We start from the raw sequence: 19008 nt of genomic DNA on the forward strand, positions 1-19008 counted from the left end.
TTCATTCACTGCAAAGAATTTATAACATTACAGAAAACTCTAATCATAAGTTAAAAGGTTTAGCAATATATAATTTTAACCTGGCATTCATTTAGATACACATACAGATACACAGTAAAAATATGCAGATCAATATATTGTTTTTTAAAACGAGAACTAAAAAGATTTGTTTTTTATTTTAATGCCTCTTTCTCTCTCCCTCTCTATCTATCTATCTATCTATCTATATATATATATATATATATATATATATATATATATCTGTCTATCTCTCTCCCACTCTATCTATCTATCTATCTATATATATATATATATATATATATATACATCATACAGGTAACACCACTGCCAATGTTTTTATAAATATTTCTAAATATATAAAGCTAACTAGTGCTACTTAATAAGCTACAAAGCTAAAGCTTGTCCCAGAAATGTCTGGAGTCGACTCGATTCCGATCTGAATCGATTCAGAGGGTCGACTCCATACAGTTTTGTCGCTTTTACAAATTAAGTCATGAAGACAAACTGACTAAATAAAAAAGTACATTATTTCTGCTCATAGCAAAACAGTGTGCTGCTCACGCTAGCTAACTATCTTAACTGACTCAAAAGAGCCGATACTGAACCGGATCCCAGCTCCCTGTTGGATTGTTTAAGCACTAAGCAGGCCATTTAGACCGCAAACACGTTTTTATTACACATTTCTAGCTAGTTTAGCTTCCACATACAGTGCTACTAACCGATTTACCTATCGTGTAAAGTATTTGTGTTTTGCGCAGGCTGTGATCTGCAGAATCGATTCTGAAACCTCGGAGTCGACTCCCACTTCCTACACGCGTGCAAATCGTTGAATCGACTCTCAGCTCTAGCAAATAGTGCGGTCCCACTGAACTGCTTCAGATGAGTGTTCAGATGACTGGCTTGTTTTAATCCGTGGGCTGTGTGTGTGTGTGTGTGTGTGTGTGTGTGTGTGACGGGGAAAGAGGGTGGAACTGGGCGTGATTAGTTCATTGCGACACACACACACCTCTCTCCTAAGTGAACACACACACACACACACACACACACTTACTCTCTCTTTCCTGCACCTGGAGCTGAAGCTGAAGCCCTTCTGAGAGGCTGTCAGAGGATTAAATTATACCAAGTTTTTTTAACAGGTAAGTGATTTTTACCCTTTCTAACAGTGAGATTATGATATATTATATCAGAAATGGTATATATATATATATATATATATATATATATATATATATATATATATATTAATCCTTATAGACGTAACCTATTTACAGTGTGGAGACCTTTATCACTCCCCACCAATCCCCAGGAGACTCTGCCATGCACAAAGAAAAGACGTTCAGCTTATAGTGTGCCCAACTGCCACAACCCATGGCAGAACCACCACCACCGCCGCCACCACCACCTCCACCACCACCTCCTCCACCTCCTCCACCACCCCCTGTGCCAGGCTCCGGTGGGAGGCTGCTGTCCAGAGATGCCAGAAGGAGCTCCAGAATGCGAAACTTCAACTGGGAGGCCATCCCACATGACACTGTGCTGGGAAAACACAACATATGGACTGTGGAGAAGAAGAAAGAGTATGAACTGGACACCAAGCGCATGGAGGAACTGTTCAGCCGGGATGACCAACCCGACAGCAAGCGCCTGGCATCCGTACGGCGGAGCGTAAAAGGAACCCAGAGCAGGGGTCAGAAGGCCCAAGGGCCTGAAGTGGTCAGTTATTTTCTATTTTTTTTCCCCTTCCTTTTGGTTTCTGGGTGGAGTGGCCTGGAGGTACTCAGGTAGAAGTACTGATGCTGTGGTGAAATAGTGACTTTTCAAAGAACAGCTTGAGTAGAGGGCGAAAGCAGCAGCTTAAAGCACTGCTATAGCACTAAGTAACAAGTAGAGCTGGAGGAGAGCCTGTTTCTACATCTAGCATCTGTGAGCATGCAGGAGCTGAGGATTAATAGACTCTATTCTTCTATTTTTGGATCATTTTGATCTAAAATAAAGGCTAAATCTAAAATGTTGCCCATTGCAAAGCAGTGCTAATGCCCTTGCCAGTGTAACTTAATCAAATTAAATGCAAAAATCAGTTAGTAGCTAAATAATGGTCAATAAATACAATTAAGCTTTAGTTAAAAATGGATTCCGTTCCACATGAGTTTACCTGAGTAAAGGATCAGTTATTAGCATCATAGGATTTTTGAAATACCAGAATTTCAGATTTAAATTCATATGCATTCAATACCATGTATAGTATCATAATGCTCAAGACTGAATTATACTGCTACTCTACAACACCAAAGGTCAGTTTCCTGGACAAGGCTTAAGCCTAGCAGCATTCCAATAGGAGATTCTCCATGGAAAAGGAAAATGACTAGACTTCTGCCGAGCATGTAACTCGGATTTTTTCCGACCCTCTGAACTCAGCATGTGACGTCAGATCAATATGGCTGCTCACAGAATCAGCTTTAGTAGCTTTTCTTTATCCTTTATACTTGATTATAGTCGTTATAGGAACAATCCTAAATGGTGTATTTTAGAAAATTAATTACTGGGAAAAAGCAAGACATAATGTTTTTTTTTTTATCAATACAATTCTATTCAAATTTAGGCAAAATACAACAACAACATGGCCTATTTAAATAATAAAATATCTGACACTGTGCTGAGTATGATAATATGCTTTGTGTAGAGGTTTACTTATTTTTTAACAAACTGACATTTTACTCAAATACAAGTATTAGCAGATTTCTAGCAATCACTATTTGAAAATATTATTATAATATATTATATTTAATATATTAATTAACTTTAATTCAACTTTAATGTTCTACTTTACTTAATCATTAACTTATTAGTTGAAATAATCAGCTTGAAGTTTGTTAATTTGCTTAGACGTGAGAAAATTGATTTTCCAACTTTTTATAGTAAACATAACAGTTACAGTAAAACTTGTATTTTTGTACTGTATTTTTGGCTGAACAAATACTGAACTTATAATACTTTATAATTTACTTTACTTATTTTACTCTGTAAAATCCTTTAGAGCAAAAACCTTGTAGCTCCTTTGTTTTTTGGCAGTAGTTCTTATTTAGGGTCAAAATGTCATGATCAATTTCTTTTACATTGGTTTCCATTGAAAGCCAAGAAGGTTTTTCTGTCTGCTGCCTTTTTTTGCCTTTTTTGGAGGTACAAGGTTTAACCATGTAACTCTATAACCAGTTACCATTCAGTTGTGTTTATAGATACAGATAGTGTAGAGCTCAAACACTGTTGCAGACTAAGTCTTGACACAATTATCTGGGCAATGTGTAAAGTATAAAATCCACGTACATGATCCTGATCCCTACATGTCTGGAACTGACTGTCAGGCTGCTGAGAGACTGCAAGGTTGGGACATTTTCATAAGGCCTACTCATCTTTAGCATCTGTAGGTGTTTTGCATAAACCGTTGACCTTACGGGTTGTTATCTTTTATGTAATAGTGGACGGTAGTACTTGTCTGGGAGCAAATTCTAGGCCTTTAACACATAGTAGACCTTAAAGGGCTTTGGAGTCGACAGACTTATGGGATGGTAATGTGTGTTTTATGACTTTGGGCCTTTTCAGAGCCAAGATAAAGCGACCTTTATTGCACAAACAGCATCAAAACAAGAAACACTGTGGTTCTGTTGACCTATTTTGACCCATATTTAACTCCATTGACCCACAGTTCAAACTTCCCTGCCTATCTTGAGTTGGCTTTGTTCATGTGACCCATATTGATCTTCTCAGATCCAGTGTTTTGCTGAGAAGCATTGCTGTTTGCTTGTTGGTGTGTTTGTGAGCTGTGTGGTTCGTGGTAGAGTAATTGTAATATGGCTTTGCTATGGAATGTGGGGGGACCTGATTTCCTAACGTTTCTGTTATCAGGTTTGTCAGAGAAGGAAAAAATGAGAGGCTTCCAGGTTAATCTGATATCTTTATACCTTTAGCAGTAGCTGTGGTGTGGCTGTGGTTTATAAGACCTACATATCAGTGGGTGAAGACTCATACTCTAACATTTTGAGCTAATAGTTGTCATTTCTTTGGGCTACACCCTTTATGGGTGAAGCTAGTGCTCTCATTTGGTACATGTTTGCACAAGGTTGATGCCTGTCTTATTTCCAATAGCTGATGTTTGACTAATGCTCCAGTGTAGTCAAGTTTACTTTAATGTCGTGATCTTACTTGTTACCTGGGTGCATTGTACAAGCAGCTATAAGCACAGGGGTGTGTTATAATAGTCCATGCCTGTTATTGTTACCATGTTCCAAATTTTAGATGGACCAGTAGGTCTCGACCCTGGGCCTGAAGCACCCCTGCACATCTTAGCTTAGTTTCCAGCTTAAACACACCACCTTCAACTCAACAAAAACAAAAATGTAAAGAGTAAAAAAAAAGTAAAAGTAAAAGTAATTTATTTAGTAAAATATCCTAAATCATTCAGATTAAGTGGAAAAAACATAAATTAATTAACTTAAATAAAGATTTTGCATAGAAACACTGTTATTTTACTGTTGATTTGTTTCTTACAGATCATTTTATATAATACTAAGGTTTTGTATGCAATTAAAAACAAAAAAGAAAAATATCTTTATAAATCTGGATTATTTTTCACAGTGTTGTTAATTAGCTAATTTCATGATCTAATTTTAAATTTACAGACATTTTCATCAAATGTTCTGCTGTGAAACACCATTATTTTACAGATTTTACCCAAATATTATTATAATCCCTTATTATAAAACCTTCAATAAACTGACAACACTAAGTTCTGCAGAAACTACTTAACTACTTAGCAAACACTGACAGTATATCCCTGTCCCTACATACAAGAGTGAACACTATAGTGCACAGCCAGTGCAGAGTCACACTCAGCAACACAGAGAAGTGGCAACTTGCTCTTACAGCCTACAACACTGGGACCACAAGCAGTCAGCCAATACAGTATATATATATATATATATATATATATATATATATATATATATATATATATATATATATATATATTGATGGCGAGTGTCTAATATGTATTGCTCACTCTGCTGGTGGCTGCATACTGGCTGCATATCACCACAGGATGATACTGTCAGTGTTTGGCAGTTAATGTTTAGTTAATTAAGGAATGACAGAATGAGGCTTTCTTCACTGCAGATTTTGGGTTAACTAGAAAGATTCAGTTAAAGTATTAAGATTTAACAACAAGTATTCTAGCATATGAGCATATTAGTACCTTAATTACATTTAACATCATCTTTTTAATGTGCTACAGAACCTTTAGACCTTTAGTCATTTTTTAAGTTTTTAGGTGTTTGATTGTAATAATTCAGGAAAATGTTTTTGAAGAATTTTAAATTAAATTTGTCTGTAGATTTATCGATTTGAATTAGGATATTTGACTTTAATTAAATACGTATAGTACATATAAAGTAAGTTCATATAAAACTAATTACTGAAAATAAAGTAATAACTAAACTAAGAAAAGATTTACCTTAAAAGTACAAGGTACTTTTTGGTTTTTATTTAATTGCATATGTTTGAAAGTTTGCATGTAAATATAAAGTTACAAAACAAATACAAAAAAAAACTAATAACTAAAACTAATAAAAGTAAATAAAAAAACCTAAAATATTAGTTTGGTCAAAAACATTTATATAATTAGCTTTGTGTTTTATTACTGATAATTATTGTCATTTTACATACATTTTTATGTAATTGCATGCTATTTAAGAAAGCAGACAAATACTGTATAAATAATAATCATATTATATTCTTTTATTAAATAATAAATATAATTTGTAATTATTGGCATAATACTTACAATAGCGATAGGTTATTAATTTACGGATATATCTGTAATTTTATGGGGGTTTTGTGTACAATTCCATTGAATTTGGATTTATGACTCAGCTGATTAGTTGATTATCAGATGTGTTGGCAGCAGGGTGAACACTGAAATGTGAAGGACAGGGGGTCCTCCGGGGTCCAGAGTTGGGAACCACTGTTTTAAATGTTTTGTACAATAAAGCTTCTCAAATAAGCTTCTCTGGAGATCTCTGGAAGTCAAGTTCACCAGCATTCATCATGTCCTGGAGTCAGCAATCAATAAAAGTGATAAACCTTTCTGTGTCCTCCCACCAGGTCTCCATTCTCAACGCCAAGAAGAACATGAACGTGGGCATTTTCCTCAAGCAGTTCAGGCGGTAAGTATGCTCAGTTTCCTGCCAGGTCCAGGGCAGAATTCCCATGGAGTCACACCTATGAGCTTCCACAAGTCTCTGCAAGCAAGGCATTTGAGAATTGCCTCACGGCAATGCTGAGAGCTCAGATGTGGCATGACTACACAGATAAGAGAGGTCAAATCATTAACGTCAGCTTTCTCCTCAGTCATACTGTGTCACCCATGGATTAGACCATGGTCTATGACCAGGCCAAACTGATAGGTTCTCTTTGAGAGTGAATGGATCAATATTTAGGTGCCGGGGGAATTTTAAGATATCAGTGTGTGTGTGTGTGTGTGTGTGTGTGTGTGTTAACAGGCTGGGGCTTGTTCTGTATTAAGATGTTTTCAGTGCTTTACTAAGCGAGTTGATCCCATGCGTTTTGAGCAGTGAGGCTAAAGTACAGCCTCAGCCAAGCCCATCACTATCCTCACTACCCTGACTTACCTAAAACAAAGGAATGTGGAAATCAGTGGGTTGCCCACTTCCTCTTGATGACGTTCACACTCCATAAGTTCTGCACTGATATCTGGATCCAGTACAGTTTCAGCAGTAGGGTGAGTTTGATTGGTTGAACCTTTCATAGTCAGAGGAACAAGGTGCAGTGCAGTTATGGCTGTAAAAATATACAGGTCAACCAGAGCTGGGTGTCAGTACTGTTATGTTATTAAATGACTGTTTATTCATTTTCTTTTTATCATAATTACAGCATATCATCAGTGTCACACAAAACCTTATAAGGCATGGACAAAAGTATTGGGACACCCCTTTTAATCGTTGAATTCAAGTGTCTCATTTAATCCTAATACCACAAGCCCCTAGCCCTGCAGTCTGCCTTTATTATACATTAGTGAAAGAATCAGTGGTACTAAAGAGCTCACTGAACTCCAGCATGGCTGCACCAACAACAAGTCAGCTGGTGAAATTTAGACCGTCCCTCCTAGATCTTCCTCCATCAGCTGTGAGTGGTGTTATTATTGAACAGTGGAAGAGTTTAGGAGGAACAGCTCACAGAGAACAGCTCAGTGTCCACCGAGTGTCTGTCAGACCACGTAAAGTTACAGAGCAGGGTCAGGGCCGAGTGCTGAGCTCAAAGCAGAGTGCAGAAAAGCCTCCAACTGACTCAATAACTGCAGCAGAGCTCCAGACCTGCTGTTGCTGTTAGAGCTTAGAGCAAAGGGGGACTAGCGCCATATTATTGCCTGTGGATGCAGAATGGGATGTGCTAAAAGCTACTGTAGGTGTCCCAATACTTTTGTCCATACAGTGTATCTCTATAGTATATCTTGCTGTTTTTCACATCATTTGAATATGAAAGCGGTTCTTTACATTGAGTCAAAATGCTATAACTTGATTACTTAATATAATATTATGGAAAATAAGAGGTTAAAATAAGATAACATTCAGATTCTATCAAAATTTAACAGAATTCTGGTAGATTGTTTTGCTTTTGCTAATATTTGCAGTAGTCTTTGCGCTCTAGACAGACTATACTATAAAATAAAGCAATCTAGAACTGCTTTAGGCTCATTTATTATGCGTAAACCATAGCTGCAGTATGGTTCCCTTTATGGCTGTTGGGTCTGAAACCAGTGACGTTCTGATGTAATGAAATCCGGTACGATGAATCATTGTTAAATAGAAGTAAACAAGGATGTAAGAAGTTAATCTGGTAAGGCCACTTAACTCAGGGGCCACATGCACCGATCTGTGATCTGTGAATAACATTGATAATCTGGTTCCAATGGCAGCTGTCTAGGGGTGGATATATTAGGCAGCAAGTGAGCAGTCAGTTCTTGAGGGAAAGCAGGAAAAATCTGAGCCACTTTGACAAGAACCAAATTGTGATGGCTAAACGACTGGGTCAGAACATCTCCAAACATCTCCAAAATGTCCTGCAGGGTTTGTGGGGTGTTCCTGGTAGGTACTGGTGGCCAGTACCTACCAAAAGGGCTCTAAGAAAGGACAACCAGTGGACCAGCAACAGGGTCCTGGGTACATAATGGAGGACCCAACTTAAAGGACTGAAAGGACCTACTGCTAACGTCCTAATGTCTAGAACCACAGTGCACCTTCAGGGGTCCTGTGGAGTCCATGCCCTTAGAGCTATTTGGCTAGGTGGTGTTAATGTTATGGCTAAAATGATTCTTTAGTCAAGTCAAGTGGGTTTATTGTCATTTCAACTACATACAGAGTACACAGTGAAACGAAACAACGTTCCTCCAGGACCATGGTGCAACATAGACAGTGCATACAAAACACAAGTGCAACACAAACAACACAAACTTTAGATATTTAGCTCATTGATTTTAGTGTACTGCTGAGTCTCAGCACCAAAGTTGTTAGTTTTGGCATCCGTCCGCCAATAGGCAAAGTCGACCAATTCACCATTGCTTCCACCATTAACCCATCCGTGCAGTGAACACACCCGTTGACAAAGCAAGCACACATGCCCGGATTAGTGTGCAGCCATCACTTGAGCGAAAATGGTTAATGGCCTTGCGCAAGGGACCAACAGGGGCAGCCTGCTGAGCCCAGGTTCAAACCCACAACCCTGTCATCAACAATAACCTGGTTCTCTAATCCCTAACTCACCACTGGCCCGGGCATGGTTGTTCTGAAATCCAGACTGCTGATGGGCCGTATGCATGTTACTAACATCAGCACTTCTTGATTAACCCCCCAGCACCTCACACTCGTTCTGGTCTAAACCACATCCACGTACAAGTACATATTTAAAAAAGTATACATTTTTAAGAAGTATCTAATCTAATTTTTTAAAGTTCACTCCTAATAATACTGTAATGTAATGAGTGATACACCTTATTGTAATAAGCCTTACTGTGTTAAGGGGTTAAGAATTAAACCTTAAGCCTTAATCATTATGCTTTGATCTGAAGATGCATCAACTTCACTATGAATTATAATCAATTACAACAATATTCATTAAAATATGCTCTTATATAAATTAAATATTAAATAGCCTGGCTATTTTTAACCTTACAATTCTTCATCTACCTGTTTTTAAACAGTGTAAACAAGTCAATAACAGCTTTGAATAAAGCTTTGAATCATTTTCTGAAGAATCATAGTTGAATCATTGAGAGGTCCTGCCTTATCGAATCTTTTTATTCATATGATTCACTTGTAAAAAATGGTGCTACTTGTTCAGACTTCTGTGGACAGGACTGTTGTAAGACTCTTACCGCCGTTGCAACCAGCGAATTATCCATGATCTTGCAATATTGAGTCATGTCCTTGCTTGCTCATGTTGTGGAGAACATTTAAAAGGAATTCTCCAGCCATTTGTCAACCTGTAGTAAACTGTATGTCCAAACTGTATGTATATAGATGTATTGTATGTATATATATTAGATCTAGATGTATATAGATTATAGATCTGTATTAGGGAATTCTGCTACTTCATGGGGTGCCCATTTCTGACCCAGCATCACCTGTGTAAGTAAACAAGGTGTACAGTGCACTAATGAGTATGGCAGCTTGGTGTTCAGGTAGTAAGGACACAGCACACAGCTTAGTTACAGTAGAGGGAGTTCCAGTCCTATTGTATAATCTCCATAGGAAAGCACTGCCAGCAAAATGAGACGCTCTGGAGCAGCCTAAGGTCAACATACCCTATGCCAACTATCAGCTAGAGGGCCAGAGAGCTCTGCAGGATTGCAATGTGGAGCTGTGGAACTGATCCGATACTTGGGTGAGCTGGAGTGGCGTTTGTGATCCATAACTAAACACCCAGCATCAGGACTTGACCTCAGTAATGTTCTTGTATCTGAATGCAATCAAATCCTCACTCATAAATGTTCCAACATCTAGAGTAAAGTCTTCCCAGTTGAGTAGATGGTGTTTCTGCAGCACGGGAGGAACGGATGTACTACTAATATCCTTTTATATTATGTATCTATATTTTGGGGGATGTGGTTAAGTCAGGTGACTAATGAAGCCACTGTTCTTCACCCTCCACAGGTCTGTCAGAGAAATTATTGAGGACATCTGCGATGGCAAGAGTAAAGGATTTGGCTCTGGAAAACTGGAGGAGTTGATTAAACTGCTGCCTGACTCTGGAGAGGTACGAGAACACGGTGCATGGATATGGGGTCCAGATATTTATCCAAAGTTGAGATGGCACTGATCTGATAGCAGGTATCGAGCCAAAATCAGGGTAAATTACTGGATCAGAGGATGCAGCTGAGTGGTGCAGCTGTCTAAGCATTGGCACAACCATCAGGGGATCATCCTTTATTTTAATCCCCAGTCATTACAGGTCACCATGTGCCTAAAAGTGAAACTCTATCCTGGCCTGTAGGACCATGGTCCTTCTGTACAAAATCAGTGGCCATTTTTATGTCGCCCATTCCTCAAGGGGGCGATAGTGGATGAATCAGAGAGTCTGTAAACTTGTGGACCGTAAAGGAAGAAGTGCACTGCTTTATTGGACCAGACAGCTGGCCAGAAGAAAACGCCCTAGTGGTTGAAAGCAACACTATGTAGGATTTGTACCTCCAAATAGCAGCTTCTAAATGACTGTAATAGGGTGAATAGCGTCTCTATCATTGCTAATTCAGGCCTGAAACGCTACACTTGGTGTAGTGGGCCAGACAACACTCACGAGAACTGCGTAATTCTGCGTAACCCAAGTCATATTTGTGTAAAACCCTGTAATATTACTCTACCGCCTCAGTTAGGGCATTAAAAATGATTCGAAACTGACATTCTGAACCTTTTATTGACAATATCTTGCTCATGTTCTGTTTAAATGTCTTGTACTGTTCATGTACTGCCCCTGTAGCTCATGTGGATCCACTTACTAGTCAGCTCTGCTGTTAATTACAGAGGCCATGAGATACAGATCACACAAAGTCAAGCCAGGTATTTGGATGCAGCCATAGTCTCAAGCTTTTTTAAGCTTCTGAAGCTTCACATGCTGGCACATTCTGCTGGTCCAATTGGTGTAAATACATCATGAATATCATATAAGCATATTGTTTTATTGGTAAACAACATGCTACTGCATGTGTAGTCACACCACTCCACCCCAGCCCGTCTGCAACATGGAAGCAACATGAAGGACAACTCAAACACCAGGCCAACTCAGCAACTCCAGCAGTTGCTCATGTACACTTGTCCTTGAGAGGTGGTTCAAAGCGCAAAGTACAACTCCCGACTGTAGGGGGAGCCCAGGAGCAAGAAATACCCATTCTCGAATAATGCTGCTTTAAGACAGCTCAGACAGTCTTGGTCAGTCGCTGTAATTCCCCATGTCGTAACAGAAAACACCTGTGTATGGTTAGCTCAAAGAGCTTGCAAATCACATACTTGCATAAAGCTGTGTGTGTGTGTGTGTGGGGGGGGGGGTCTTCCTATAGAGCGAGGAGATGTTGGAGTAGTTTGATCATGGTAGGCTAAGGACAGGAGGAATATGGCCTGTATGGACAAAAAGTGTAATCGTCCCGTCTCTCTCGACAGGAGGATGTCATACTTTATTGCTTACATCGCACAAGCTAAAACAATATTTTGGTGTGGGTTTGATGGTGGTTTCAGGTGAAAGAGCTTCTTGCCTTTAAAGGAGACTATTCAACCCTCTCTGAAGCTGATCTGTTCATGGTGCAACTTGTGAAGGTTCCATGGTGAGTCCTGGTCTGTCCAGTCTTTGCTGTCTTGTGTACATTTGCAGTCCTTTCAGTATATGATATTACTAGAGTGTGAGTCTGTAGCTCATGTGGATCCACTTACTAGTCAGCTCTGCTGTTAATTACAGAGGCAATGAGATACAGATCACACAAAGCTAAGCCAAGTATTTGGATGCAGCCATAGTCTCAGACTTTTTTAAGCTTCTGAAGTTTCACATGCTGGCACATTCTCCTGGTCCAATTGGTATAAATACATCATGAATATCATATTAGCATATTGTTTTATTGGTATTGTTGTTAATGTTCATTGCATACAAATTTTATGAGAGTAAATTCCAGGCTTAGCTAAATTTAGACATTCTGAATTCTAAAATTCCTGAATTAAATGCCACTACACAAATAAATAAAAGACCAAAAAAAAGGCTGGTGAGTTTGACTAGTACACATATTTACATCCTATTGGAGCTGTACAATAATTAGCATAATGTAAACTATATTATATAGTATAGTATGTTATGTTTCCTTCTATTCTTCATGTGAGTAATATTTTCAGTGTTTTTAGGCCCACATTTGTAGACAATTCAGATTTTTTATTGTTTATATCTTTACTGTTAATCTTCTACTAGCTATGAGGAACGACTGAGAAGCTTAGTTCTCAAAGAAGAATTTCCCCATTTAATGGACGAGGTGAATCACTGCATTACCATCATGACTGCTGCTGGGAAAGGTAACGTCCCCACCTTACTTTTCATGCTGTAACAATAGTCCATATATTAGCATTTCCTGTGATTTCTATGCTGTTTAGAAGGCCTGCCCCTTCTTTTTTGTTTCCTTTATGAAGATGTTGTGACACTGCGTTAGGGGTGTGTTATGGCAGGAAACTCTGTACACACAGGATTCAGAAACACCATGCTAGTGTAGTACTCCACCATGCTAGTGTAGTATCCAGCCAATCAAATTAAATTGTCGGCTGCCTGGCCAGCTCAGGTTGGTTAAGCTGGATAAGCTTAGCCTAGATTAGGTATTGACCAGCATTGGGTATGTTTTTAGTTTGAGTTTGATGGTTTAGTTGGTTCACAAGCTTGATCAACCTGACCAAGCTAGACAACCAGTATGACTGTATCACCAAGCTGGTCAACCAGCATGACCAAGCTTGACCAAATTCAAATACACACACTGGGCTGGTCAAGACCTTGTAAACCAGCTATTATATATATATATATATATATATATATATATATATATATATATATATATATATATATATATATATATATATATAATAGCTGGTATATATATACTGCTCAAAAAATATACCTCAATATACGCTACCTCAATATAATTTGATTTCCATTGATGATTTTTGTGTGATTTTGTTGTCTGCACATTCAACTTTGTACAGAACAAAGTATTTATTTTTTTGAGCAGTGTATATATATATATATATATATATATATATATATATATATATATATATATTTAATATTTAATAGAACAATATTTAAATGTATTCATGTGGCCTTACTTTCCTACTAACTATGAGCACACAGAACAAGCCAATTAATTTATAATTATTTTCTTCATTTTTCTAATTTATATATAAATATAGGTTATATTTTTTTTCTACATATTTTATTAAAAATATTTATTTTAGACTATTGAATGATGGTTTCCCATGTTTGGACAGTATTGTTTGCGTAAAGTCGGCATAAAAATAAGAACAAGATTTTCAAGTTTTATTGTTTACTTAAGTAATCTTTCCCTCAGAGCTGCTGGACTGCCTGGATCTTCATTCTGTCATCCGCCTCGTGTTGAAGACGGGAAACTACATGAACGCTGTGAGTATTTATCGTCTTCTTATAACTGACCCGAAATACCATAAATACTACCAATACTGTATGTAGCTGCATACCAATCCGTTGCATTCTCAGGACGGCTATGCCGGCAGTGCTGTGGGATTCCGGATGACGTCTCTACTGAAGCTAGCTGACACCAAAGCCAACAAGCCAGGAATGAACCTCATGCACTATGTTGTGATGGTAATATTAGAACCTTTACAGCCTGAAGAGAGACCTTGCAGGCTGATGAGTGTTGTTCTTCGCGTCTCATTAATGCTTCCTCTCCATTTCTTTGACAGCAAGCTCAGAAAAGTGACGCTGCTCTCCTGAATTTTCCTGACCAGCTCAGGCACATTGGAGAAGCAGCAAGGTACACAGTCCACATACACTGGTCATATTCAGTTTTAATAAATGTGTTTAATTAGCAGTTCCATTTGTGTTAACTGGTGGTTCTCTGAAATGCTAATAGAACCAGGTTCTTCAGATTCACTCCTTGAGGGCCAGTGTCCAGCATGGTTTGGTAATTTCCCTGCTTAAACACACCTTCTAAACCATATCATTAACAAACCATTAGACCCAGGTGTGTTTGAGGAAGCGATCCTCTGTAGTGTGCTGGACATACACTATATGCCCAAATGTCTGGGGACACCTAACCTAACCTATTGCTGACAGCACCCTATGTGCAAAAGCACCCAGACACAGCTTGTCTAGTCCCTGTAGAGAAGTACTGCCAATAGAATAGGACTCTTTAGAGCAGATAAACATCATGAATCTATTGGGGCACCATGCTGCCTAATGCCAGGCGTGGGCTAGAGGGGTATAAAGCCTGCCAGCATTGAGCTGTGGAGCAGTGGAAGAACTGTGTTGTCTGGAATGATGGATGGTGGAGCTCCATCCAATACTTTTTGGGACGAGTTGAGGAGTTTGGTGATCATTATCCAACATCTTGACATCTATAACACTGTTTCAGGATAAACTATTTGTTTAATACCTTTGATTTTGAAAAAAACAATGACTGAGCAGGTGTCCCAATACTTTCGTCAATATACGTATCACTCAAAGAACCCTGTAAGCATATTTATTTGGAGCGGAATCCAATAATTCTGCTTTTCCTTACTTACTATTGAAGCTGAATATTACCGTTGCTGTTTCCTCTATTTGGCTTCCCTCCACTGGTTTGATTTATTGAGGGCAGAGCCTCGGCTCTGAAGCCCTAAGCTTGAATTTTGCAGGCCTTTTAAATGAATGTGCTTGTGGTGAGTTTTGCGACATTACATCAGGAAGTGTTACAACAGCAGGCGAGGTATTTGTTCACTTCGTTGCAGAATCCACAAACAGGAAATTGAACTGGAATTCCAAAGAAAAGTGAGCGCAGTCCAGGAGGCGAGGAAGAGCGCTGAGAAACAGAATGACCTGGCGAGACAGATGGAAGACTTTTTTCAGGTAGATTCTGCCCCCTTTTGTTTTCTAGCGGTTGCTACATCTTAATGCATATCAGCAGAGACAGTCTCCAGTCACAGACGAAGCAGCAAGGCACTGGAGTCTAGCTCTGATTTTGTGGCTGAAATGCTTATTGGAGAAACAAATGTACAATATATGTCCAAATATTTATGGACACCCCTTCTAATGAATGCATTCAGCTACTTTAAGTTGCACCCATTGCTGACACAGATGTGCAAATGCGCTCACACACACAGTGTGTCTACTTCTTGTAGAGAAGTACTGCCTGGCGCAGATAAGCATGAACGCAATGCTCCTCAAAAATCTAGTAGAAAGCCTTCTACCCTGGACAGTAGAGACAGTTACTCCAACAAAAGCAGAATAAACTCTTTTTTTAATATCCCTGATTTCACAATGGAAACAATAAATGAGCAGGTGTCCCAATACTTTTGTCCGTTTAGTGTATATTAGGTTTTTGAGCATTTGGGGTTGTTGTTCAGTTGCTTTCCTGCTCCCTGAGTTGGACATTAGTCACCCTTATTGGTTGTAATCAAGGCTATATTAGCCAATGTTACAATTAGTAAAAACGGGAACAAATATGGGAGTCGCAGTCGGGAGCGATGACTCCTCAGATAATCTGCTCTGATTTGTGACCTGTTTCTACTTGTCGTCCTCAGTATGCCGATTCCAGGATAGCTGAAACGAAAGCTTCCTTCCAGACGCTGAATACAGTCACTGAATCCGTGGCTGAGTATTTCTGTGAGGATCCCAGTGAGTTCAAACTGGACGAGTGCTGCTCCATCTTTTACTCCTTCTGTGAAAGGTTCAAACGAGCCCTTCAGGTAAGGCATCATCATCATCATTCATCATCAACAGCACATGACAAACATAACAATTTTCATAAGATCTACCACTCTGAACAATTCAGATCCAAAAAGCCCCTGAAGGACTTCATTACCTGGAACGGGTGTGTTCGGTTAGGGTTGAAGCATAAGCTTGGCAGGGTGGTAGATCTCCAGGGCCAGATTTGAGAGCCCAAAATACCCAAGGCTTTTTAAATGAAAGCGAGATGATGCTTGCCTCCCAATTATACCATACAACCATCAGCCATAACATTAGCACCATATATATCAGGCAGCAAGTGAACATTCAGTTCTTGAAGGTGATGAAGGTGTTAAAAGCTGGAACTTTGACAAGAACCAACCTGTAATGGCTAGACGACTGCAGGGTCAGAACATCTCAGAGGAGTTCCTCTTATGCAGTGGTCAGTACCTACCAAACGTGGTCCAAGAAAGGCCAACCAGTGGACCAGCGATCATGGGCACCTAAGGCTCATTGAAGCAATCAATGGAGGACCCACCTCACAACTGGAAAAGATTTGCTGCTAACATCTTGGTGCCAGATACCACAGGATGCCTTCAGAGGTCCATGGAAACCTACTTGATATTAAGCAGGAGGTGCTAATGTTATGGCTGATAGGTGTATTGCTCCTGTCCTGCAAGTCTTGATCCTTTGTCAATTGCAGTTACAGATTTTCCCTTGTTTCTTTCTCCGTAGGAGAACCTAGAGCGTGATTTGGCTGAGGTCAAACGGAGACAGCGCGAGAAGCTTCAATCTGCAGCCAAACGTCGCTCCACTGCCACCTGCTCCATGCGGGACAAAGACATGGAGGGGGTCGCTCTGGAGTCGGTTCTTCAGAGGTTCCTCACAAACCGTGGGTCTAACAGGAGAGCCAGGACACCCTCACCCACAGGAATCAGCCTATCTGAGATCATATCTCAGGACAACCGCCCGGTCAAAGACTCCAGAAAGCAAAACTTGACAGGGACAAATCTGTCCCAGACTTCCGTGGATAAGGAGAATATGAAAGACAGCATGGATACGTCCTCCAAAAAGCCTCCAGGTAGCCGTGCATCTGTGACGTTGGCGGTGAGTGAGGACGAAGAAGGCCAAACCGAGGAAGAGGTGCAGAAAATGAGGGAGGTGTCCCAGAAGGTGCTGCGTTATCAGTCAAGCCGAAGCAGCGTGTCATCAGGAGAGTGTCTTTCTCCAATCAGTTCTCCACGCAAATGGGCATTTCAGGAGGACAGGGACAAGCTGCTGTCTGTTTCAAATGTGGAGGATGCTCCCAAACCTCCTGTAAGCCTAGTTTTGATCCAAAAAAGCCCTGGTAGCATCAGTCGTCGACACACCATTGCCCTACCGTCAAGACCTTCACAAGACAGTGACGGTGAAGAAGACGTCTTGATCCCCAGCAACCCAGTGAATGGAAATCCTGGAGGTCATGTGCCAGTCTCTCTGGGAAACATTGGAAAGATGAAATCCGTGGACGGCTATTTTTCTACCGCGAAAAACGGACCAGAGACGGTCAGGAATGTCTCCGATAAAATGCCGGCTGACGCTCCGAAGGACAGCTCAAAGGATGTGAGCTCACCGGCAGAGTCAAGCAAGAAGGAAGAAAAGGAAAAGACTGTGGAAAGTTCGACTGACTCGCGGCAGAGTAAAGCTTTCCAGAGACAAACCAAAGAGACCTCCAGATTCATATCCTTCTTTAGGCGCTTGGGCGAAAAGGCCAAGACGAACAGCAGAGAAATGGATTCCAGCAGTGTTGACCCTTAAAATGTCCTACTGAGAGCATTGAAACCGTCCTCATTCTGCTGTACTGTTTCTCAATGGCACGTGGAAGTGGATAGCATTAGGTAAAAGTGTACATAGACCACCTAATGCAATGTTTATTATAAGTTATTACTTAATGTTATTGACCTGTAATGTCACTAATCTGCAGTACAACACATGTTCCCCTGGGGTGCGCTGTTTCACAGAGGTGCCTTCCACAGCTTTTCTTTTTCGGAATTCTAGCAGAATTGAATAGCTTCTCATATAGCTATTAGCTCTGAAATAAATGTACACATCTGGAATATGACTGCTGGCACAGCTGCATTACTATACCCTGCTAGATTGCTAGTTAGCAAGCTAAATGCTACACGGCTAACACCAACAATAATAAAGGCATCACTCCACAGTAGGAAACTGAAGCTTAAAGCCAGATAAAGCAGCAATTCTCAAGTTTCACGTGCATTAAGTTGTTCTCAGAAACAAGGAGGTTCACATTGCAAAGTTAGCATGGCTAGCTGAATAGCAAACCGGTGCTAGCCTAGTCTAGGGCTCCATTCCTCATTGTTCAATCCTGCGAGTGGCCGCTCATGTAATACAGGTGTGACGGACCGTAGATTGGTGTGTCAGTGTTGTGGAGGGCTGGTTGAAACCAGAAACTGGGCCGTAGTCCTGTCAAATCATTTGATGGAGGTGTTAAAAGTGAGCTAATACCATACGTACAGATTCACTTTGGACAACAGAAGTAACGCTTACAATGGTTACAATTTTCCTTATTATACTACTTAAATAAAAATGTATAATTATTGTATAATCATAGTACGTCTGCAATGAATTATATTAGCAAGAAAATTAAAATTATAAAAGTGAAATGCACGTAAATAAAATTTCTAAACCCCAGACTGTATCGTAACAGTCTTCGCTCATGTTATTTACGCCCCCAAAATGTATATACACCTAGCCCACCAGTGAAAGCCTTCTGAAGCTAAACACAACGGCTATGTCGGGAGGGTATGGAAGCAAGGAGCAGCTAGAAAACCGATGGAGTTACCTGGTTGTTACACACCCTAGGCTAGGCTAGACTACGCTAAGCCGAACCAAGCTAAGCTAAACTGTGCAGCCGGGAGCTAATAAAATCAGGGTGTTTTGTTCTGAGGTAAAATAACAGGGTGGTAAATAGGCTTGCTGAACGTTTTCCACCCCAACCAAAGTCAC

The 19008-nt window shown here is 39.9% G+C and overlaps 1 protein-coding gene across 1 annotated transcript; it reads left to right on the top strand.

Annotated features, from left to right (window-relative positions):
* Positions 1 to 1305: 1305 nt before the first annotated feature.
* On the top strand, positions 1306 to 17799 carry fhdc4 (FH2 domain containing 4). The gene is made up of 11 exons (XM_072691215.1): positions 1306 to 1734; positions 6175 to 6236; positions 10239 to 10341; positions 11814 to 11899; positions 12529 to 12629; positions 13670 to 13740; positions 13834 to 13941; positions 14040 to 14110; positions 15066 to 15183; positions 15858 to 16022; positions 16738 to 17799. The coding sequence occupies exons 1-11, from the start codon at positions 1390 to 1392 to the stop codon at positions 17797 to 17799; spliced, it is 2292 nt and encodes a 763-aa protein (XP_072547316.1). The 5' UTR covers positions 1306 to 1389.
* The last annotated feature ends 1209 nt before the right edge of the window (positions 17800 to 19008 follow it).

This window comes from Salminus brasiliensis, chromosome 11 (genome assembly GCF_030463535.1).
Source record: "Salminus brasiliensis chromosome 11, fSalBra1.hap2, whole genome shotgun sequence".
Lineage (NCBI taxonomy): Eukaryota > Metazoa > Chordata > Actinopteri > Characiformes > Bryconidae > Salminus > Salminus brasiliensis.